The 24,204-nt window shown below is 41.1% G+C and overlaps 1 protein-coding gene across 1 annotated transcript in view; it reads right to left on the bottom strand.

Annotated features, from left to right (window-relative positions):
* The window catches only part of FOXK2 (forkhead box K2), a 55,061-nt gene extending 32,497 nt beyond the window's left edge, over window positions 1-22,564 (bottom strand). The window contains exon 1 of the mRNA XM_020796339.3: window positions 22,109-22,564. Coding sequence (XP_020651998.3) covers window positions 22,109-22,515 — 407 coding nt within the window. The 5' untranslated portion in view covers window positions 22,516-22,564. The remainder of the gene's footprint in view (window positions 1-22,108) is intronic.
* Window positions 22,565-24,204: the final 1,640 nt, after the last annotated feature.

Raw genomic sequence — 24,204 nt, 5'->3', positions numbered from 1 at the left:
AGGCACACACATTGGTAGACAGCAGCCAACACTAGATCACTACCTTACTATAATTTACTACTGTGCTTTCAGAGCATAATTGTGCCACCTGTTTTTTTTCTTTTTATTAAAATGCATTAATTAGATGTGTTTATTAACCTCTTCCCCACCCACAAGGGCTCTCTGATAATACTGCCAGCAAAATCAACTGCTAACAATATTTCAGCAAGACTTCATTAGAATTTCATCAAATTAGAACTAACTTATATTGTACTATTTTCAAAGGGAACTAGTTTCAATTAATCAACTAGCTGTCTTTTACTCTCTTTTACAACAAAGCAGTTTAACACTAACACTTACATGAAAGTGAGGCCTTGCAACAAAACAATGCACTGTAATGTCTCTCAGCAAGAGTAGAGTCAGATCAGTTTTTTTCCTTTTGAGCTTTGTTCCTAGGGGAATGGAGTGTACACAGTAATGCCAAGTTCAGCTACACTAAAACCTCATATTTTTCTATTAATACATACTGGCTGGATAGCTTAGTGAGTTAGATATATGGCTGTGGAACAAGACATTGAGAGTTCAATTCCCCACTATGCATTCTTTATGGAAAGAAAGGCAGAAATAAATAAATCCCAGAAGAGCTGGCCTGTGTGGCCTTGGGCAAGCTTCAGCGTCTCAGGATGTCCCCAGAAGAAAGAAAACCACTTCTGAACAGGATGGATTAAAATCAATGTTTTTTTTTTAAAAAAAATTCAGATTTTAAAACTTTAAATGGGATTTTTTATTTAAATCAAATTTATTTTAATGAAATGCTTTGGAAGGAAAAAGCTATCTAAAGTTAGTTTTCTATTTGAGATATAGTACATTATAGTTCAGAAGTTATTCAGCACGAAACAGAATTTAAATATGTAGCATGCAGCTCTATATTCATGCAATATTTACATTTTTATAAACTAATTCAATTAATCCAAGTTATCCAAGCTAAGATACCATGTGCATTTTTCACTGTAAAAATGGTATGAAATGAACAAAGTTCAGGAAAAGGCCTTAATTCCATTATTGTTCTGAAAAATCTATGTACAAACAATGAACACACTGATGTTTAAGCAAATGCAAGAATATGTATGCTATATAATGTTTTTGTTTTATTTAAATAAAACAATTTAAGTAGTTCTCCAAATATGAGGGACAGGACACTCTGAAGTGCTGCTACTACACATGGAGGTCTGCATACAACTGAAAACTCCAGATAATGGATCACATAAAGATGTACTCTGGAAGCTCTCCTCTTCATACTGCTGCTGTCCACAGGCAGAGGGCAATAAATGGAGGGAGACAGGCTTAACACATCCTTCAAGTTTCTACTTAAACCCCCCCCTTTTTTTTTTTTGAATACCTAGATAGATTTTGGGACTCTAATTAACTCCCACCCAGCTATCTTTTCTGTTCTCCTCTGAGCTTATTACAATTTCATATTATTTAGCTATCACTGGGCTGTTTGTGTGCTAGTTTTGGTGAAGTCACAACAATGAACTGTGGTTGTAAATACAATATATATCTCTATGACTGGAAACAGTAAGTAGCTATTCAGATGTACTATGCTCCAGCCTAAGAATGGGAAGTCAAAGTTTACGTTCCAAGGTAGATGGGGTTATTGTCTTGTTACTGCCATCCATCAATATAAGTGGGATCATGTTTGTTTTCATATTTGTTATCTTAAGCATCAGTAAGTCTGCTTTACAGTCAGTTCCAGCCCTCACCTTTCTGTCAATTCAAGGTATTCAAAGCAGTTTCCAAAATGGTGATAGGGATGACAGACACATAATTTAAACATTAAAAATGTAACAAAACATGTATTGTAATAATTTAGAAGATCACTGAACTTAAAACATTTTTTTAAAAAGACACATAAACATAAAGAAAAATATTAAGTGATCTGGTAAAAATATCTTCCTTCCTCTGCTTCCTAACAACAGCGAAAACCTCACCTAAAGAGAAAGGTCTTTCCTAGCTAGCAGACTGATATGTTTTACTTACACACAATGTTCACTAAATGTTTTGTAGAAAAACACAGAATTAGTTAAATTTTGAAAACACTACTCAATTTCCGGAATAATTCATTCTATCAACTCTTACTCCTGAAGTTGGATTAGGAATTGTGCAAGCTGCTGTAGATGCCAAACCAACTAGAAAGTAGTCTTATTTACAGGACTGCACAAGACTTTAACATTTAGATACTCTATAACTTTAGTTAATTTGTTCACACTTTTTAGACTACCATGTCATTATGTAATCCAATAAATTCAACATACTGTACCTGTACAGTACTTAAAATTAGCTGTCCATGAAATAGTATACCGAAACATGTCAATTAAAACAAACTTGATTAATCATTAGCAATAGTGCATCACTTCAGACATACAGGATTCCTACAGCCGATACTGGGCTTTACCTCTACAGATTTATTGTACTACAATAATTCCCTTTGACATTTAAGTTTGTTTTACCGCCACCAAAGTCTGATGAATGCCTGACAGGCAGCATAAAGCCATTAAAAAATAAGTCCTCTGACAATCTCCCTCAAATTTCCAGTTTTAAAAAGCTAGAAATACAAAGTTTATCTTAAATAATGAGATACTGTAATAAAATAGGGGTTTGTTTTTTTACACGTTACATACTAAACTCAGGTATTTTTCTCATCTGACAGGTTGTTCTAGTCCTCCCAGTAAGTATAAATACATGTTTTAGCTATGTTTGCTACTCTCCCCTACTCCCACTTTTTGCGTGAAATTTGTAGGGGAAGTCATGGCCAATAATAATAATAATTGAGTGTCATTAGATAGATTCTTATTATGGGGAATTCCTATTTATTACACAGGTCTGATCACTAATTTATAGTTTTCGAGGTAGAGAATTTGACCCAACTCTGGGAGGCAGTGGAAGACAGGAGGGCCTGACGTGCTCTGGTTCATGGGGTCACGAAGAGAAGGACAGACTTAACAACTAAACAACAACAAAAAGGTAGAGAATACTCAGAAATGATTTACCATTAAGTCAGGGTCAAAGGAAAATAAAAAGGGAACAACATTTGAAAGGAGACAGGAACACAAAATTGTTTAATACAGATCTTCCTATATTTTCCTAAGTTACAAACCTCTAGAAATAAGCTCCACGGAACTTAAAGGAATGTACTTCTGAACAAATGTATACAGAATTATTTTATCTTTCTCCAGCCTTCATGGGCACTGGTCATAAGAAAGGCCCTACATGGGAACATTTTTAAGGCATTCCCACAACAAGAGAGAAACACCTCCATGCAAATAAAAGAAAAATATGCAAAGCCTGGCTGTAATAATAAAACAATATAAATCATACTCTACCTAAATATAAATTAGTGATCAGATCTATGTAAATATCCAATCAATGGCTAGAAGCCCATTATTTACATATGTAATCATAAGCACAATAGCAAAAATTGCAGGGGCAGTCTGCTGCCAATTAAGGAATCAACATTTGTAGTCCTTGTCATATACCATACATCTGACCCGTGAACAACACAGAACACAAGCATTAACTCTGAAACTTGTGGTAATTTGTTGCTCCAATTTATTTCTCATCATACATCAGGAACAGAACTGGTAACATCCAACAGATCCAACTGTGAACATCTCAGGATATATAAAAATGTACAGTTTTGACGGCAATATTTATGGTGTACACTGAATATCTTTTTGGTCTGTTTCACATATACAAACTACTGGCAAGCAGTGAAGCAGATAAAAATATATTCAATATATACCACAAATTACACAGATAAAAATTTTAAAATTAAAAAATTGTTTGATAAAATGCTTTTTGTGGAACAGTCTATCTAAATATACTTTTCTGTTTAAAATAAGCTACAGCCCATAGGTTTTTCATCATGAAATAAAGATTAATTTTTAGTTATGCACAATGAGACTGTATATTCATGCAATGTTTAAAACATTTTGCAAATGAATTCCATTAATTCTTTCCTTATGACCCCAATGTCATGCTCTCCCAGTTTTCTGTAAGACTATTTTCAGCTGTTTTTAAAACTAGAAGTTAGCTGTGTCACAGATGCTTGGTTTTGCTATTCTCAAAACTCTGAATTTTTATCTGCAGATATAACATGTCTCTTTTTATCAGCAAAAAAATGTTTTTAAATAAACATATAGAGTTGAGAAAGTGACCTCAATCCTATTGGTCCTCTGCAAATGTATGTATACAAAATTAACCTAATACATCTCAAGTGCTAATTTTCAAGAAGATTGTTTGTGATGGGTAAGAAGAGTGAGGTTAGGAACTAATCATGAGGAGGGAGGAGAAAGCAGTACAAATGAAAATGAAACTTTCTGAACAGAAATACTCCAGATGTCTTCAGATCTTTGCAAATGTACCCTGCGATTTATCTATTCTAATTTTTCTTTTCCTTGTAAACCTGTAATGGTAGCAGGCTGTAAAAGAAACTCAGTTTGGGAATATTTTAATAAAGTTCTTCTACCTAAGGGTAAGGTAGAGTAGACTTCAGTCTAAATGGGTGAGGTATTAATTAATTAATAAGGTAGACACTGACACCCACCCACCCCCGTGGCAAAGCGCCGCTTTCAGAGACTTCCCCAGGTGCATTTCCACTGCCTGTTTACCTGCTGGGAAAGCCCAGAGAAGCCTCTGAGACCCTGCGCCAATCAGCTGTGAGGCAGGAAAGGGGGGCAGGAGCAGAGAAGAGCACAAACTCCAGTGGCAAAGCACTGCTTTCAGAAGCCTCCTGGGGCTTGCTCAGCAGGTAAAAAGACAGTTGTCTTGCGAAGCAGGGCCACAGGAACAATAGTCTTGCAAGGCACCAAAACCCTAGCCAGACCCATTTGTCTAGCGAGCTTTTCATCCGTAGAGGCAATTGTCTTGCGAGGCACCACTGTATTTAAAAACATTTTTAAAAACAGAGAATAACATTCAGAAGCTCACTCATTTAAGCCAGGAAAAGACTCTTTTAGTTTGTGGCTGAGGATGATCTCAAAGCAAATCTTACCCGGTTTACTCACAAACACATTTACTCAGTTTACTCACAAGTAGGAGACAGCAGCAACAGCAGCCAAGAAGAGCTGCAGCATGAGGGGAGTACATTAGGATGAAAGTTAGGGAAATAGACGGGCAGTAACCTCCCTTTCCCCTGCCTTTCTCACTCCACACGAATTTTTGTTTTGTTTAGGTATCTTTCAGTCTCGAGAGACCATGGTAACAGGCTCTCCATGGAGGACTTGGAACAGCCTCTCCAGAGCACAAAGCCTGGGTAAAATAATATGGAGGATAGGCTGTTACCCAAGCAGCAAATCCCCCCTCTCCACCTTGCTGGAATAGTTCAATGGAAAGGCAAGAGCCAATACAACTGGTTCCAGCGACGTCAGAGAGGAGTTGCTAGAATGACACAAACTGCCTCCGGGACTCCGGCTCTGGATTTTCCCTCAAGGTTAACTCCTGAAGCCTTTTCCATCAGTGGATATAGCCACAAAGCAGTAGCGGTTTGAAATTGGAGTTTTCCTTCTCCTAGATGGGCAGCTTTCCAAGGCTAATGAGCCCCACCTACCCGGCATACGAGTTACTGACTTCCAAAATTTCCCATAATTAAGAGATTTTGCAAACCAACAGCATCTCATATTCGGTTCTTCTCCCCCCCCCCCTTAGCAATACTGTCTTTTCTTTTATTGAGTCAACCCATCTCATGTTAGATCTTCCTCGTCTACTGGTCCACCCCACTTTTCCCAGAAATATGGTCACTTCTGTATCTCCATTATATGTGCATGATAGGATAGGCTCAGGTTACTCATTTTTGCTCAAGCAAGAATTCATGCTTTACTTGACTGAGCACTCATTCTTCTGATTTTATTGATTGATTCATTCATTGATTGATTGCATTTATATACCGCCCATCTAGACATAGTCTACTCTATTTTCTGGCTCTCTTTAGTATTTGAACCAACAGCAATGGAGCAATGGAGGAGAGAGACCCCAGTCGCCCTGTTGGGGCTGGGGGAGTTTATACCTAGTCACAACCTAGCATCCAACAAGTCACAAATATTCAATGCAAATTACATTTATTGTGCCTAGCTCAAGTAAGCCACAGAAATGCTACATGTTTACTCTGATACCAGACAATGTGCTGTTCCCAGAAAAAAAGACATTGCATTCATAAAAAATAAAAATAGCTATTTTTCATAAACCTTAGCAACTATATCTCAGCATCAAATAAGATAGTTAACCCTTTACATTATGTTCTAGTTGGAAAAGTGTCTGGCGGGCAATGTCTAGTAAATCACGACTTAACATAAAAGAACTATAGCTATGCAAGATTAGATCGATAAGATCTAACTTTTTACTGATTTTATAGTTCATCATCTTCTGTATTTACCAACACTCCATATCAACTTAGTCCAGTGCTGCTCCTTGCTTCCTTTCACACTACATTCCCTCTAAGGTGTGTTTGTGTACATGCCCATGCAGAGCTCCATCAAGACGTGCACTGGGAGTCAACGCTACCACTTGTTTAGTTCCAATTTCAGCAGGAATCCCACATGCATACACATGGGGTCAAAGATTAGAGGGAATATTGCTTTCAGATACATTACAGATAAAGCAGTGGTATAGCCAATGGTTCCATCCTTACAACACCATCCATGTTTTATGGCATAAAACAAATGCATTTGTGTTCGGCTGCCTTCACTCCTTCCAAAAGGTGGGAAAGCATGAAAATAGTTGGACAGATTCACCAACACCAATCCCCCAGAGATGCATTAAATGTATTGTATTTTCGCAATAGAAAAGACATTTGAGTACTTGACTATGTGTTAACCAGGACTGGGCTCCGCCATTTTAAACGCTGTACATAACTTCATAACTTGACTTTTGTGTAAAACATTTGAGACATCCAGAGGCAAAAAAGAGAAAGATGTTTCAGCCACAGTCTAAACCACAGTCTAAACCAGCAGGCCCATTTGAAGAACTGTCAAGCTGGGCAGCTACCCAAAATAATGCTTTACCAGTGACCCAGAAATTCATACAATCTGCAACATGGGTTCTTGTTTTAGGGCAACTGCCCCTTATCCTGGCTAAGCCACAGCTCACAAATATGACCTAGGTGAACTGAATTCCTAAAGGAACATCATGTCTCTGACCTGACATAGAATGCATGCCAACATTCTGTCCTATAAGAAAAGCATATCATACAAGAAAATCATCAGAATCAGATTAATTTTCTTGGAGTAGTAGAGCAGAAAATTCCACCAGCAGAGTAACACAAGATGGCACTACAGGCACAACCACTGCCAAAGGCAGGCAAAGGGCAAGTTTTCTTTATGGAGATGACTGTTTATGCAAGCAATGAGGTCCTGTACAGTATTACTATGCTGGTGAGATTTCCCTTTCAATTGAAGATCAACAGGATACTAGCTCAATTTGCCTTGTATGCATGTCTGTACACACACACACACACACACACACACACACACAGAGAGAGAGAGAGAGAGAGAGAGAGAGAGAGAGAGAGAGAGAGAGAGAGAGAGAGAGAGGGAGGGAGGGAGGGAGGGAGGGAGGGAGACTCAGATTCATGAGACCAATGCACCAATCAAAATTACAGATGCTGGAGAAGCCTAGACACTGACAGTTCCTGAAATAAAACCAGAAACAGTAATTCCTATACAGTACTCCTAAGGTAAAACTAGATACTGACTCCGACCACTGGACAAAGTTGATTAGTTTAGGTCAAATAGCAAAGAACTAGATGTCATTTACCCTTCCGTAGCTATTCACTTTGTCTAGAACAGTTCGAAGAACTAGATGACCATGACCACATTGCAAAATTACAAGCCTTTTAAGTAGGAATCACACTTGCCCAGAAAGAAGTCCTTTTCAACTTGGTGTACAGGAAATGTTGCCAGCTGTCACTGCTCCATGTACTATACACAACATCAAACCTGTCACAGACACACATAGTGGATTAATCACTCAAGTCTTTCCCTTCTCTTAGCTAAGATCTGTGCAATCAGCCTTGCCGATACTCCGGCATTACACTATCACTCTTGAGACTACAGTGGTGCCTCGCAAGACGAATGCCTTGAGCAACGAAAAACTTGCAAGACAAAAGTGTCTTGGGAGTTTTTTGGTGACTCGCAAAAGGGAAAAAAAATTGTCTTGCGAGGAGTGGTTTTCCATAGGAATGCACTGAAATTTAATTAATGCGTTCCTCCGGGAGAAAAAACTGGCGGGGGACCTCTGAAAGCGGCGCTGGCTCCCCACTCCCCGCCTCTCAGCTGTTCGGCGCTGGGTCTCAGAGGCTTCCTGGGGCTTGCCCAGCACGAAAAAAGGCAGGGGGAAAGGGTGCTTTTCCCCTGCCTTTTTCCGTGCTGGGCAAGTCCCAGGAAGACTCTGAAAGCAGTGCTGGCCGTGGGGGGATGCCCCTCTGGCAGCCAGTGCTGCTTTCAGAGGTCCCCCACCAGTCCTCCCAGCACCATCGAAGGATTGGCGGGGGATCTTTGAAAGCAGTCCTGTCACAGACACGCATAGTCTCCCCCCACCTCTCAGCTGTTCAGCGCTGCTGCTTTCAGAGGTCCCCCACCAGTCCTACTAGCACCATCGAAGGATTGGCGGGGGACCTCTGAAAGCAGTCCTGTCACAGACACACATAGTCTCCCCCCGCCTCTCAGCTGTTCGGCGCTGCCGCTTTCAGAGGTTCCCCACCAGTCCTCCCAGCACCATCCCACTGATGCTTTTGAATTGTGGTGCTGGAGGAGACTCTTGAGAGTCCCCTGGACTGCAAAGAGAACAAACCTATCCATTTTGAAGGAAATCAACCCTGAGTGCTCACTGGAAGGACAGATTCTGAAGCTGAGGCTCCAATACTTTGGCCATCTCATGAGAAGAGAAGACTCCCTTGAAAAGACCCTGATGTTGAGAAAGTGTGAGGGCAAGAGGAGAAGGGGACGACAGAGGATGAGATGGCTGGACAGTGTCATCGAAGCAACTAACATGAATTTGACCCAACTCTGAGAAGCAGTGGAAGACAGGAGGGCTTGGCGTGCTCTGGTCCATGGGGTCACGAAGAGTCGGACACGACTTAACGACTAAACAACAACAAAAATGCATCTCAATCCATTAAAATATACAACCATTCTGTTCAAGGTATTGGTACGCTATTAATATCAAGTATTTGGCAGCACTAACAGTTTAACCTAGCAATAGAAGGAAGAGGGTTTTTTTGTACACAAGATGTATGTGTTCAGTCAACTTTTCAAATGTATATCCATAAAAACAGAATTAGCTTGTCTCAAATGAGAAAAGTTATATTGGAAGACACCAAATATATGATTTTCTCCAAAAACTTAGCAGGATATAACACATTTTTTACAGCAAATGTCTGAATGTAGAAATCAAATTATTTAATCTAATTAATTAATTAATTCTATTTACTTTGCAAGTTACTACTGACATCTAATTACTGTTAGAAAACAGATGACTACAATTCCTCCCCACCAACTGGTTCAGCAGGTCTCTTAAATTCTTAGAGAGAAGTTATCAGCAATATACAGTATTGTGTTAATATTTTTAAACTTTGTTATGTTATGCATTAATACAGCATGGTAATGAGGAGCGTTTGGACATTTTTTCTCTCTTCCATCCTTGAGAGCAGGTCTGGCACAAACAGGGATACAACAAGAGGCAATGTGTTCTACTAAAAGCATCTGTTCTGCTGGCAGATACAGCTGGATAGAACTACTGAATATGTGTTCAAAAACAGTCTGTCTATCACTGTATGATTTGTTTCAGCTTATTAGGAACAAGAGTCATACTGGATCAGCCCAAAGGGCTAAAGAATCAGGGATTCAATTCACACAGTGGCCAATCAGTGGCTGGTGAGAAAGCCAGAAGCAGGACATGAGAGCAACCACACACTCCATCAGCAAATGATATACAGAACAATACCACTCTTGGTACTAGAAGGAATATAAAAATTGGATACCTAGTACAGTACCTACTGATAGCCCTACCATTGCTCTATATGTCCAAAACTCTTTTTAAAACTGTTCAGGTTGGCAGTCATCAATACTTTGTGCGGTAAGAAATTCCACAGTATAATTATGTGTTGTGAACCCTGAAAAGGTTCACCGTAAATCTGAAATGACTTGATGACACATGTTTATTATTGAAGTACTTTTACCTGTTCTGAATCTTCTGCATCTCTTAAATCCAGTGAATGATAGCAAATTCTAGTATTATGAAAGGGCTAAAAGTCTCTCTTTACTCCATGATGCAGAAATTTATATACCTTCCTTTGTTAACCATTTTTCTAAGGGCAAATATACTCTTCATGGAATGTTACACCACTCAATTATTATTTTGGATCCCCCTTTCTTCACCTTTTTCCACCCAATGATACTTTGTTTCATGTGAGACGACCAGATCAATACACAGTATTTGACTTGTGGTTGCACCACAGACTTATAGAAGAGCATTATGGTACTAGAACTTTTATTTTGAATTGCTTTTCCAGCTATGACCACAATGGAATTTGTCACTTTTACAACAGCTGCATACCGCACCAACATTTGCATTGAGCTATCCGTTTCGTTTAGTCGCTTAGTCGTGTCCGACTCTTCGTGACCCCATGGACCAGAGCACGCCAGGCCCTCCTATCTTCCACCGCCTCCTGGAGTTGTGTCAGATTCATGTTGGTTGCTTCGGTGACACTGTCCAACCATCTCATCCTCTGTCGTCCCCTTCTCCTCTTGCCTTCACACTTTCCCAACATCAGGGGCTTTTCCAGGGAGTCTTCTCTTCTCATGAGATGGCCAAAGTATTGGAGCCTCAGCTTCAGGATCTGTCCTTCCAGTGAGCACTCAGGGTTGATTTCCTTTTGAGCTATCCACCACAGTCCTAAGATCCCTTTCTTAAGAAACTACTGGTACCACCAATTTCATAAGAGATGTAAATGAAATTGTGATCCTCCTTATATACATCAATTTATGCTTGCTTTCACTAAACCTCATTCACTATTTTAATACCTATTCTGCTAGTTAAGCCTCCAGACAAGGTCCACTGTGGTAAATGAATCAAGGTTATGAATCTTTCAGTTCATAAAAAGTTCTGGATTTGGTCCTCTTGCTATACAGACAAACAACCAGGTAAGTATCTGGCATCTAGTCCAGTTGCATTATTCCCTACTTGGTCATACTAGGGGCAGATTACAGAGTTTTGGAATAAATTTTAGTGCATGCTGATTACTCCAATTGTACCAAGTTCTACCACTAAAAAGGAGTCAAATTCCATAACACACTAGAGTAGCTCCCTGGGTAGCCAGGACCAAAAACTCTCAAGAATTTCTTTGTCCTCACTCCCCTTTCTTTCATCTCTCCTTATCAACATCTCCTTCCTCTGCCTGCTCTTATTTTCTTCTTGGGACCAGCCAGACCATTGCAGAAGTCTGGGTGAAATCCTGTTGGCATAATACAACTAGATGATATCATAATCATACGACAATGAGAATATTTAACTTCAGCTTTCTCCCCTCAATTTTCAAATTCTGAGGCTCCCTAGACCTCCTTTTGCCCTGGGAAAGCCTCTGAGAGCCTCTGAGTGTGGGAGAGCTAAAACAGCTAAAAATTACCACCAGATCACAGCCCTTGGAATCAGGGCTGCCTATGGATTTTTGGCTATTATATAGGCTCTTCCCCCCAATTCCAAGTCTCTCAAAGGCTTTCCCAGGACAAAACTGATCCTTAGAAAACCTCTGAACCTCAAAAGGGGAGATCAGAAGCTTTTACTAATTTAAATTAAATATTCCCACTGTCGGAAGATGGCACATCATCTAGTTTGTTGTTACGTATGTGCTGTCAAGTCGCCCTCCCCAACTTATGGTGAACCAATGAATCTTCAAAATGTCCTGTCCTCAACTGCCATGCACAGCTCTTATAAACTAAAGCCAGTGGCTTCCATTAGTGAGTCAGTCCATCTCATATTTGGTCCTTCCCCCTTTCTGTGCTCAAAGTACAGTGGACTGAACAAAAACCAGGGATGCATTAGTGGAATCCACATATGAGAACATATGAAAATCCAAGCCTGTCCTTGCAGTAAAATTTCTTCTTGCTAGCTGCTATTTTTCCAATTTATCATTTCATTTTATGACGCTGATCCTGCAATAGTAGCCTTAGCAACATAAACAGCACAAGTGTTTACAGAACTTTTCAACTGTAAGGAATTGTTTTGTACCATTTTACTTAAAATTTTGTTAAAAACAATATCCAATTTTGTAAAATTATTTTCTTCTTGTTTCTTATTATGTGTAAAAGCTAAGTATGCACTAATCCTTATACAAAATGTGTCAAGCTACAATTAAGATACTTAAAGTGGTTGTTGTTTGTTGTTTAGTTGTTTAATCGTGTCCGACTCTTTGTGACCCCATGGATCAGAGAACTCCAGGCCCTCTTGTCTTCCACTGCCTCCCGGAGTTGGGTCAAATTCATGTTGGTCACTTTGGTAACACTGTCCAACCATCTCATCCTCTGTCGTCCCCTTCTCCTCTTGCCTTCACACTTTTCTAGCATCAAGGTCTTTTCCAGGGACTCTTTTCTTCTCATGAAATGGCCAAAGTATTGGAGCCTCAGTTTCAGGATCTGTCCTTCCAGGGAGCACTCAGGGTTGATTTCCTTTAGAATTGATAGGTTTGTTCTCCTTGCAGGGGACTCTCAAAGGCCTCCTCCAGTACCACAATTCAAAAGCATCAATTCTTCGGCGGTCAGCCTTCTTTATGGTCCAGCTCTCACTTCCATACATCACTACAGAAAAAAACCATAGCTTTAACTATGTGGACTTTTGTCGTCAAGGTGATGTCTCTGCTTTTTAAGATGCTGTTGAGGTTTGTCATCACTTTCCTCCCAAGAAGCAGGCACCTTTTAATTTCATGGCTGCTGTCTCCATCTGCAATGATCCTGGAGCCCAAGAAAGTAAAATCTGTCACTGCCTCCATATCTTCCCCTTCTATTTCCCAGGAGGTGATGGGACCAGTGGCCATGATCTTAGTTTTTTTGATGTTGAGCTTCAGACCATTTTTTGTGCTCTCCTCTTTCACCGTCATTACGAGATTCTTTAATTCCTCCTCACTTTGTGCCATCAGAGTGGTATCATCTGCATATCAGAGGTTGTTGATATTTCTTCCGGCAATCTTAATTCCAGCTTGGGATTCCTCCAGACCGGCCTTTCACATGATGTATTCTGCATACAAGTTAAATAAGCAGAGAGCCTTGTTGTACTCCTTTCCCAATTTTGAACCAATCACTTGTTCCATATCCAGTTCTAACTGTTGCTTCCTGTCCCACGTATAGATTTCTCAGGAGGTAGATAAGGTGGTCAGGCGCTCCCATTTCTTTAAGGACTTGCCATAGTTTGCTGTGGTCCACAAGGTCAAAGGCTTTTGCATAGTCAGTGAAGCAGAAGTAGATGTTTTGCTGGAACTTTCTCCATAATCCAGCACATGTTAGCAATTTGGTCTCTAGTTCCTCTGCCCCTTCGGAATCCCGCTTGTACTTCTGGGAGTTCTCGGTCCACATACTACTGAAGCCTACCTTGGAGGATTTTGAGCATTACCTTGCTAGCATGTGAAATGAGTGCAATTGTACGGTAGTTGGAGCATTCTTTGGCACTGCCCTTCTTTAGGATTGGGATGTAGACTGATCTTTTCCAGTCATCTGGCCACTGCTGAGTTTTCCAAACTTGCTGGCATATTGAATGTAGCACCTTAACAGCATCATCTTTTATGATTTTAAATACAGTAGTTCCACGGGAATACTATCACCTCCACTGGCCTTGTTGTTAGCCAAGCTTTCTAAGGCCCACTTGACTTCACTCTCCAAGATGTCTGGCTCAAGGTCAGCAACCACATTGTCTGGGTTGTCCTGGATATCCAAATCTTTCTGGTATAATTCCTCTGTGTATTCTTGCCACCTCTTCTTGATGTCTTCTGCTTCTGTTAGGTCCCTCCCATTTTTGTCCTTTATCATGTCCATCTTTGTACAACATTGAACAACTTCACAACCAAACTGTGTAGTGTCTCTATTTTCAACAACTACCACTACTTAAAGTGGTAGTTGTTGGAAATATAGACACTTCACAGTTTGGTGGGGAATATTCCTTCTTCAGAACTTTGTTTAAACTTTTCCTCAGCGTATAATAAACTATGTGCATCAAAGCATCCATAAATAAGCCTCCATGACATATTGAAGTGGTTTTCTGTAATTTATTTATTAACAGAAATTTCACATAATTCATTAGTAAGTTCTAAAAATTTTGAACAAAGCCAGATAACATACTGTCCTAAAACTACTGAATCAAAAGAGCATGGAACATACTATTCACTATCTATTTAACACTAAAGCAGGGGTCTCAAACATGCGGCCCGGGGGCCATTTGCAGCCCGCCAGATGATAGTTTGTGGCCCCCGCCTTGCCTGCCCATCCCGAAGCACCCACGTCCTCTGCTGTCAAGAGTCAAAAAAAGCCTCACCTCACTCGCCAGCTCTCTCCCAAGACAGCGCCTCTTGCACCCTCCATCCAGAACTGCAGCCTGCCAGCCGGCAGACAGGCAGGCTGGCTGGCAGGCAGGCTGCAGTTCCGGATGGAGGGTGCAAGAGGCGTTGTCTTGGGTGAGAGCCGGTGAGTGAGGTGCGCTGCTGGCCCTTTTCCCCAAGCGCCCGAGCCACCGCTGAGTGATGCCTGAGACCAGAGCTCGCTCCCGACCTATCTTCGAAGAGTGCCTTCAACAGCACCTCCAACAGCAGCTGCTGCCGCCACTGCCTCTTCCAGGGAAGCGGCTCTCTGGCTCTCTTTCTCTCTCAGCCCCCTCAGGACCAGCCTGGCCAGTGGCCGCCTCAGCGCCCGGCGGTGCTTCCTCCTCCTCTCTGTCCTGCTTCAGCCGCCTTGGCTCTGGAGGCTGCCTGGGCTCGCCTCGCAAAGTTTGCTCCTCTGTCGTGGTGGGGGTAGCTGCTGCTGCTGAGTGTGCCTTTTTTTGAGGTGGGGTCCTTCAGAGGAAGTTTGCCAGACCTCCGTGTATGTGTGTGTGCGCGCGTGCACGTGCATCTGTGGGGGGCCCCACCCCGTTCTGTTTAATTTCGCAGATACCGATGGGGGCTTTTCTCCTTTGGCAAGACTATTCTGTGAGGGTTTTTTTAAAACTCTGATGCGGCCCAGCCTCACCCAGACTCTGCCTCCAATGGCCCCCAGGTAAATTGAGTTTGAGACCCCTGCACTAAAGCAACTGTTAACTCAGAAGCAACACATTTTAAAACCAAGACACGATAAAGTACTTAGTTTATTAATTGTATTCACTAACCTTTGTTCCCTATTTTTTGTTTATATAATCAAGACACCACATGTCTGTAACAAACTTTACTTGAGCTTAGAGGTTCACAGCACAGTGAAGTGACATACTACTAAAGGCTAAAACGTTAATTCATTCAAGTAAACAAAAACTGGATTTAAACTGGATTAAAAGGATAGAAAAGTAATTTAAATGTGTCCAAGCATCTTTGCATTTGAAACTTTTCCTATGCCAAGAATATAACTGCAACTTTTTTGTCTCCTATTGCTTTAACAACACTCAGTACACATTTGTGAATATTCAGGTAATGGTTTGAAATATAAAGCACAAAACACAATTAAGTATGAAACCAAAGAAGTAATTATCCTCTTTTGTAAGAAATGTATGCTTGTTTTTAAGATATTTAAAGGCATACAAAATATTGAGGCTGTGACATAACTTCAATCCTCTATTTCTACTACCACTAATATGTTCTCCCTACTGCACCCTCAAATCTTTGTCCAGAAGCCTCCTGGAGAGTTACTCTGACAAAACAGGGGACCTGGAAAGCATGGCATATGCGCTGCAATCGAGTTCTCCAATTTTACAAGCAGATGTCTGTTCAACTCACACTATTACATCTTTGGATCCAAGTTTTTTTCATAAATGAACCAGCACTGACCAAGTATTTTTTTTCAAATGTATCACAAGTCCAAGCTGCAAGATTATTACCCTACATTATACACAGTACTATGCATCAGTATTATACATCATGCATAGCCTGCCTGGGTTTTGATGTGGATTTGAGCCTAATACTGTTGCGAGACAGTCAGGATGTAGCTATGATTACATGCCTTAACCATAAGACTAAAACACAGTACCTGAGGTGCTATTGACGGGTGTACACACACCCAGATGCCAAATACACTTCAGCACTCCGACGGATGTTTCAAAAGGTACATTTACATTATGCACTTAACAGACATTACAAAAATTAATCTTAGGTAGTTGAAAAGCAAGATGTTAGTCTCCAGCAACTCAGTCATTTCTCAGCCCCACATGGGCCCACAGGTATTATTTCAAAAAGGAAGGTAGTTGGGGCAGAGGTTACCATACTGCTTTCCAGCATACCCAACCAGACCCAACTATCTTCTTAAATGAAAGAGAGACTGCCACTGTCTGGTAACTTCAGGAGCTGGGAAATGGAGCAGCAACTGTGTGTGTTTTGAGAACTGCAACGAGGGTCACTGGATGAGATCTGTTCAGCATTCTCCTGAGCATTACTGATCTTTCTTCTATGACATCAACATTTTGCTGTCCTTTGTGAGAACAAATGTGATTTGCCATCAGGCCCAAACTCAGCTTTGTACAAAGTTTCTTAGGGAAGTAACTTGTCTTTAATCTCAACAGTTTGTTTTCTAACTCTGTTATTTGTTGTGGTGTGTGTGTGTTTAGTCGTTTAGTCGTGTCTGACTCTTCGTGACCCCATGGACCAGAGCACGCCAGGCCCTCCTGTCTTCTACTGCCTCCCGGAGTTGTGTCAGGTTCATGTTGGTTGCTTCGCAGACACTGTCCAGCCATCTCATCCTTGGTCGTCCCCTTCTCCTCTTGCCATCACACCTTCCTAACATCAAGGTTTTTTCCAAGGACTCTTTTCTTCTCATGAGATGGCCAAAGTACTGGAGCCTCAGATTCAGGATCTGTCCTTCAAGTGAGCATTCAGGGTTGATTTCCTTTAGAACTGATAGGTTTGTTCTCCTTGCAGTCCAGGGGATTCTCAAGAGCCTCCTCCAGCACCACAATTCAAAGGCATCAATTCTTCGGCGGTCTGCTTTCTTTATGGTCCAGCTCTCACTTCCATACATCACGACAGGAAAAACCATAGCTTTGACTATTCGGACTTTTGTTGGCAAGGTGATGTCTCTGCTTTTCAAGATGCTGTCAAGATTTGTCATCGCTTTCCTCCCAAGAAGAAGGCGCCTTTTAATTTCAGGGCTGCTGTCTCCATCTGAAGTAATCATGGAGCCCAGGAAGATAAAATTTGACACTGCCTCCATATCTTCCCCTTCTATTTCCTAGGAGGTGTTGTGGTACGTAAGGCCAAATATGTGTTTTGGTGTATGTGGCTCAAACACAACCACTACTTTGTACTTAATTTCTTGGGGCAGCTGTCCAGCAACTGTTCTCTGTCACTGTCCACGTTAATTCCTCAAAATCCAAATATGACTATCTAGCCAAAAAGGGAGTGAAGACTCTGGCACATAATCAGACTTGCAGGCTTCTTTCTTTTATTTAACTACATAACAAATTACTGTTATATGTGTGACAGAACACACAAATCAAATAATTCATTTTTTAAAAGACATGGTGGATAAATTGTATTTCCATGACATTAACTGCTAAGACCTATAAAATAGGCACAGATTATTTATCAGAACTTATTTTAACCTCTGTTGATGTTTCTGTGGAGCAATAGGACTAATATACTGTACCTACAAAATGAAGAAAGACAAGCTAGTACATTACAGTTTTCAAGGCTGACAATTTCTAAGTCCAGTTCATTATTCTGAGAAAACTGCTCTGGACAATTTTGAGGAATTATTTGAAATCACCAATGCTGATCATCTCAACTACCTAAAGAGAACAAAAAATTCAGTTCATGATTAGTGATCTGTGAATAAGCCGAAATGATTAAACACAGCAGAACTTAAAAATCAAGGTTTGTATATGAAGCAACTAGAGTACAGTTTAATGCAAAGTACAGTACTCAGTTTACACAACCTGCTATTTATATATGAGATTAATACATACCTCTCACAACCCCCACTGACAAGCTCAGCTACAGAATTCTAATATTCTGGCAGACAGTACAACTCCGTACTTTGAGTTGTACTTTGGCAGCATGTACCTTTCAAAATGAACAGTGCTACTGTGGCTCTTTAGTGACTGAATTGAAGACATCTCACTTTACATCTCATATTGCCAACCCAGGAACTGTCATGACCCCACCAAAAAAAGAAAAAAGAAGGGAAGGGAAGAGAATGTAAGTGAAGAGAAATAAATGCCATAAGGATTCATCCAAAAGACAAAACATTGACCATGGACTTGAACAAATACTATACGTACGTAAGTTACAACTACATCCACTGAATCAGTGGAGATCTGGGTGAGTCATATATTCCACTGATTCAACAGGCTTAAACTAATTCTAACTTATTATGCTAAGCAACAGGATTTCAGCCAGTATTTATTTTCTTCATATTCCTTACGACTATCATCAAGATTAAATTCCACTGGATAAAGCACACTTTTCTACTGAAAACTTCACTCCAGAAGCACCAATATGAGGTTGTAACTTCACGTTACCTGGAACAGTGTCCAACTATACCACTTCTTTTTCCCCTCAGATACCTAGATGTTTCTTAGGATTGTATGCTGATCTGTAAGAAATACTACCAAAATAGAAAGCAAACTGCCTCTGCAAGGAACAAAATTCTTTGAAAGCTACCGGAAACTAGCTGGAGTACAGAAAAACACTAATAATTATGGCCATGGCCCTATGCTACTACACAAGAAAATACATCAGTCCAGTGTGATATACTTCAGCCCATGCAAAACAGGTAGCACTCAATGAAAGCTGTAGAATAATTAGTGGATGCCTAAAGCCAACCTCAATTGATATAATCAATTTACCTAGCAGGCATTGCACCCACTGACATATGGAGAGAGATAGTAGCTAATAGTGAAAAACACAAAAGAATACATGAAATGCACATCCACTCTTCAGCTACCATGTCCTGGACTAAAATAAAAGTTTTTTTCAGAACACCTGTGAACCTGGAAGAAACAGGAAACAATGTATGGACTATAATGTGGAAAGAATGAATTACCTACTCCTTAAAATTATGGAACCCCAGGAAATTTTAGTCCCTTCACTCAGTGAAGAGGATAACCTGGAAACCATTTAATAGCCATTTGACTGGAGTTGACAGCACCAAGGTGAATCTTAAAAAGGGGGCTTTTGCACCAACACACTTCTTTGTAAGTGCAGAGACAACTGCATACTGTATGTCTGTCTACTCTATGCTGCTCAATATATTACATGTACATGTGCTATGGAAGACTTGATGTTAGTTCTCCAAATGCTGTCAATTTTGTTCATTACTGGAAATTATCTGATATATTTATTAATAGTAGTGTGGTGCTTTTAGCACAAAGAGAAACTGAAAATGAATTTTAATTTGAACAGTCAATAATTATAATTTTCTGTTCAATATCTATTGGAACCATAGAATTACCATACTAAAAACTGTCCAAATGGAAACAGAACAAACAGCTTGGTTAAATGAGACTTCTCCAAAGCCTAAATAAACACCACTGACGAAACCCTGGCAAAGCTCTTAACTGACTTCACTAGGGTGGAATTTCACTCTAGGTTTCTAGGTAAGCAGATCTCAACTTCAAGCATTAATTCCGAAATTAAATAAACAAGATTGTGTCATTATTCACAATACTGTATTCAAGAACATAAAGCCAACCTGAATATATGCTAACTGTCTGCTGGTCATTTTTCACCCAATGTGTATGTGTGTGTGTATTCTGTGCCTTCCAGTCGGAACCAACTTATAGCGACCCTAATAGGGCTTTCAAGGTAAGATATTTAAAGAGTTGTTTTACCAGTTCCAACTCCCTTCTATCGAGTTTCCATGGCCAAGTGGGGATTCAAACCCTATTCTCCAGAGTACGTCCATCACTCTGTCCACTACCATACACTACACTGGGAACAATCCAATATGAGTAGCAAAAAGACTTCAGAAAAAAAAAGCTGGAAGAAGAAAAGAACAAGGTTCAACAGCACTAGTGTAACTCCACAGAAGCAGAGCTCCTTGCAACAAATATAAATCAGTATGTAGTGTCTTGGCAACTGCTGGCACTGGTTGTAATTTACTTTGAAGTTGGATTGAAATAATACAATTTGCTCCCATGTAAACACATACAGAGTAAGTTAGAGCATGCAAACATTCCAGCTTTAATTTGAAAGACATACTATAAAACAGCACCTACATATTTCAGTAACAATTAATTTAGAGAACACTGATATTCCTATCAATCTTCAGAGTTACAGATTATCCTAAAATCTATCCAGCAAGGGAATCTAAATTTTCTTGATATATATTTTCAATCACCATTGAGCACTTCATAGGTATGCAGTCAAATGTCACTGCCATTCAGCCTGAAGCCAAACATTTTACAACTGAATCATTACAAAGATGTTTTCCTCAAGAATTATGTTTACATGTTAATGAAATACTTGTATGAAATTCTAGAGGGCAAAAACCTGCTATCTGCACACAAATTACTATGAAAGAGACCATACACGGTCCTAACATCTTATAAACAATAAAAATATATCCATAAGACTATTCTCTTTATGGTATATTCTGAACTTCCCACATACTATCAGAATACTAGTTACGTTGGTCCATCAATTTGTCTCAGAGTATAAGCAAACACAATTAACTCAGAGAGATTCACCTATTTACTCCAATAAAATACACCAAAACCACCAGACTCCTAGGAGAATTTTGTTGACAACTGACCATTCATATTCATATGACAAATCAACAGGAGAAAGAATAAAGGTATCATTTTATACTTGAAAATTAGGTCTCCTGATGTACCCAAAATCAGTATCTTGATTTTATCCAACTTCACAGTACAGGAAACACATGACTTTTTAAAAAGAATATGAATTTAGTCGCCTTATTAAAACATGAGCCAATAAAACAAGATAGAGTTTTCTTCTCCTTTTTTTAAAAAAAATAACTACATCATTCCCAACCCTATGAATGGAACTTACCATTCTTAGAGGTCAAACAAGTCATTCAACTATCTGGATAATATGGCATTAAAAACAGAAATATAACTAAAAAATGGCAGGAAGACCTACAGAAATTGACAAATCTTTTTCAATTTTGTATATTACCAAGGGAATTGTTATATCTATTTTTAACCCTTCCAGAAAATAACCACTGCATTATTACATGGTCCATTCACATGTCCTGATCAACAGGATACCATCACGCTGCTCATTTCTAAAGTATCCCATGCTTTAAAACCACAATGACATTTTATTCCTAGTCACAAGCCACTCCATACTGTCTGCCTACCAACACACTCTTGTGTTTAGAAAACCGAATGAAGATATGTAGTGCTTCTGTTCAAGACACTGGGCCTTCTGTACTATCAGATAAATATAAATCGTTACGCCTATCAAACGGAGACAGACAGAAAGCTTTTGGCCGGGCCCACTCGCGAGAAAGGGCATTCATCGGAGATCGGAGCCTTTGTGGGCTCAAAAAGTTATTTCCAAGGAAACATTGAGAACAGAGAGCTAAATAGGTTGGCTTCCAGCGTTGCAAAAAGCAGGAGTCGACCACGCGCGATTGCCTAGGCCTGCCTAGGCGGGGGGGGGGGGAGGGAAAAAGCCGGGTTCAGCCCTTGCTCCTTGCCGGCTGAGCCACCCTTCCAGCCTCCTGGCGAAAAAGAGCCTCAAGGCGTGGTGGTCCTCCTTCCAGCCCCGAAGCCCCCGGAGGGGCCTGAAACGCCTCTTCTCACGCCCCCCTCCCGGCTGAGACGCTGGGGAAGGAAGGAAGGAAGGAAGGAAGGAAGGAAGGAAGGAAGGGGGGTGAGAGAAGGAGGTCAGCGTCGGAGCGCATGTCTCCCGGTAGTCCGTCCGTCCCTCCCTCCGTCTCTGCCTCACACTCACACTCGGGGCAGCTGCAGCGGTGGCGCCCCCCGGCGCTGGAACACTCCGTCCACGAAGACGCCGTTCTTGCCGAGGCAACGCAAATAAAAATCGCCGCCACCGCCGGAGGGAACAGCAGCAGCAGCAGCAGCGACGGCGACGGCGGGTTGGGACTGGGTCCCGGTCCCGTCGCCGGTGGTGGCTGAGGCGGGGCCGGTATTGCTGTTGGCGGCCGGGGCCTGGGCGGGCGGGGCAGTGAAAATCTCGAGGTGCCGCCTGGAGATGAAGCTGGAGTGGCCCATGCTCACGTCCACCGAGCCCTGCGAGGAGTTACGGCCGATGGTCACCGAGCGCTTCTTCATGAGGTATTCGAACTCGCGGCCCTCCAGCCGGGCCACGGCCGCCGCTGCCGTCCCCGCCACCGCCATCTTGGCCGAGACAGCGCGCGGGACCGAACGCGCCCCCCCTCAGGCCCCCCGCGCGCCTGCGCGCCCCCCCTCCCGCCTCCCCACACCGCCCGCCGGGCCGGCCCCAGACACCGACAGACACAGCAGCAGAGCGCCACCGTGCAACGCACGCTCACGCACAACCCCCACGCCTGCTAGATGGGCGGGTGACTCGACCAGTGGACGCGCTGCACGCCCATACAGCTTTCCACTTTCACCAATCGAAAGAGGCGCCGGGTCTAGCGCAAGACAGCAAGGTAGATTGTGCCCCACAAGAGACAGGCGGACAGCTAGCCTGGATAAAAATGTGGACTGGAGTTTTTAAATAATTTGGAGCGGGTGACGGGGAATCTGCTACTATGAGCGAGAACGACAACCTCTGGTTGCTGAAATTAACCTCCAAAAAAGAAAGGAAAATGACAGTTTTGCACGATTTTACAGACATATACACCAATTATTGGAACAATACATATAATTTCCAAAAAGAATGCCCATATTACTGAGGCAATCTTTCTCATTTTCTTCAGGGAAGGCGGCCCCTTTTTATTTAGTTGTAGAACTGTGCAGCAATGGGAACCGTAGTGTCACATATGTCATACAACAAACTAAAGTGCTGTTTCGCATGTGGAAAAACAGGCCAACTGAGGAGGCCCTCAGGTTAGCACTAATCACGAAAACTACTACGGACCATTATTACAGTTTTTGCACTCTGAGCTACTAAACTGATCCATCAATGTGAGGGTTGTAACCCTGCAAAGAGAAGGCATCTTCACAGACAGAAAGTTCCAGGACCAGGTACAATCCCTGGCATCTCCACATAATTGGGAAAGCTTGAGGTCCTGGAAAACCTCTTCTGTGGGCAGCATCTCTTGATTGCTTTAACACTTTTTAATTTCACCTTCAGATGTAAATACATACAGTACTCCCATACGATTTACAGAAATACTAAAAGAAAGAAGCATTCACACAAGGTGAATGCAATAAAAAACTGGGACAAGCCAGTTGCAATAAAGGGAAGTAAAGCCATCACCTCAAGACTTACATACTAAAAGACTAAGAGGATAAAATCATAGCCAAACAACAGAGATAGTCCACAGAGAATGTTCTAGAGAGGCAGGAAGTGAAGTACACCTTACAGTATCTTTGGTTCCCCACCTCCCTCATTACAAACTGAGGAGAAACCCTTTTGATGTCAAGATTGACATCATCAAGAAATGGTAAGTCTTTGAACTGCCCCAGTCCTGAGATTGGTTGTCCTTGGTGCAATCCTATGTGTGGCTACTCAGACTTTAGTTCTACAGTATTTAATTTTGTGTGAAGTCTTTCTAGGTAAGCAGCATTGAAAACATTTCATAAATTTACCCCATTTTGTAGGAAAAAGGACAAGAATTTTAAGAAACCAGTTGACCAAATTACATAGGCTTTGCCTTTATCAAAACATTGGATGGTAATAGTTCTCAAGCATTGGACTGATTTTTGATGTTGTATTGTTCCACTAGTGACGTATACAATTATATTTCCCTGATCTGCTTATTTTCAACTGCTCTGTTAAACACACATACTGTATTTGTAAAGCATGTATAACAAATATCATATTAAGAGCACATTTACCTATTCATCTTGTAATATGATGTAATATTATACAGTATCCTGATATTCTATGAGGATAAA

This window comes from Pogona vitticeps, chromosome 2, assembly GCF_051106095.1.
Source record: "Pogona vitticeps strain Pit_001003342236 chromosome 2, PviZW2.1, whole genome shotgun sequence".
NCBI classification, from domain to species: Eukaryota; Metazoa; Chordata; class Lepidosauria; order Squamata; family Agamidae; genus Pogona; species Pogona vitticeps.
Note: the sequence above shows the minus strand (reverse complement) of the source record. Positions and strands in the feature narration are given on the sequence as shown.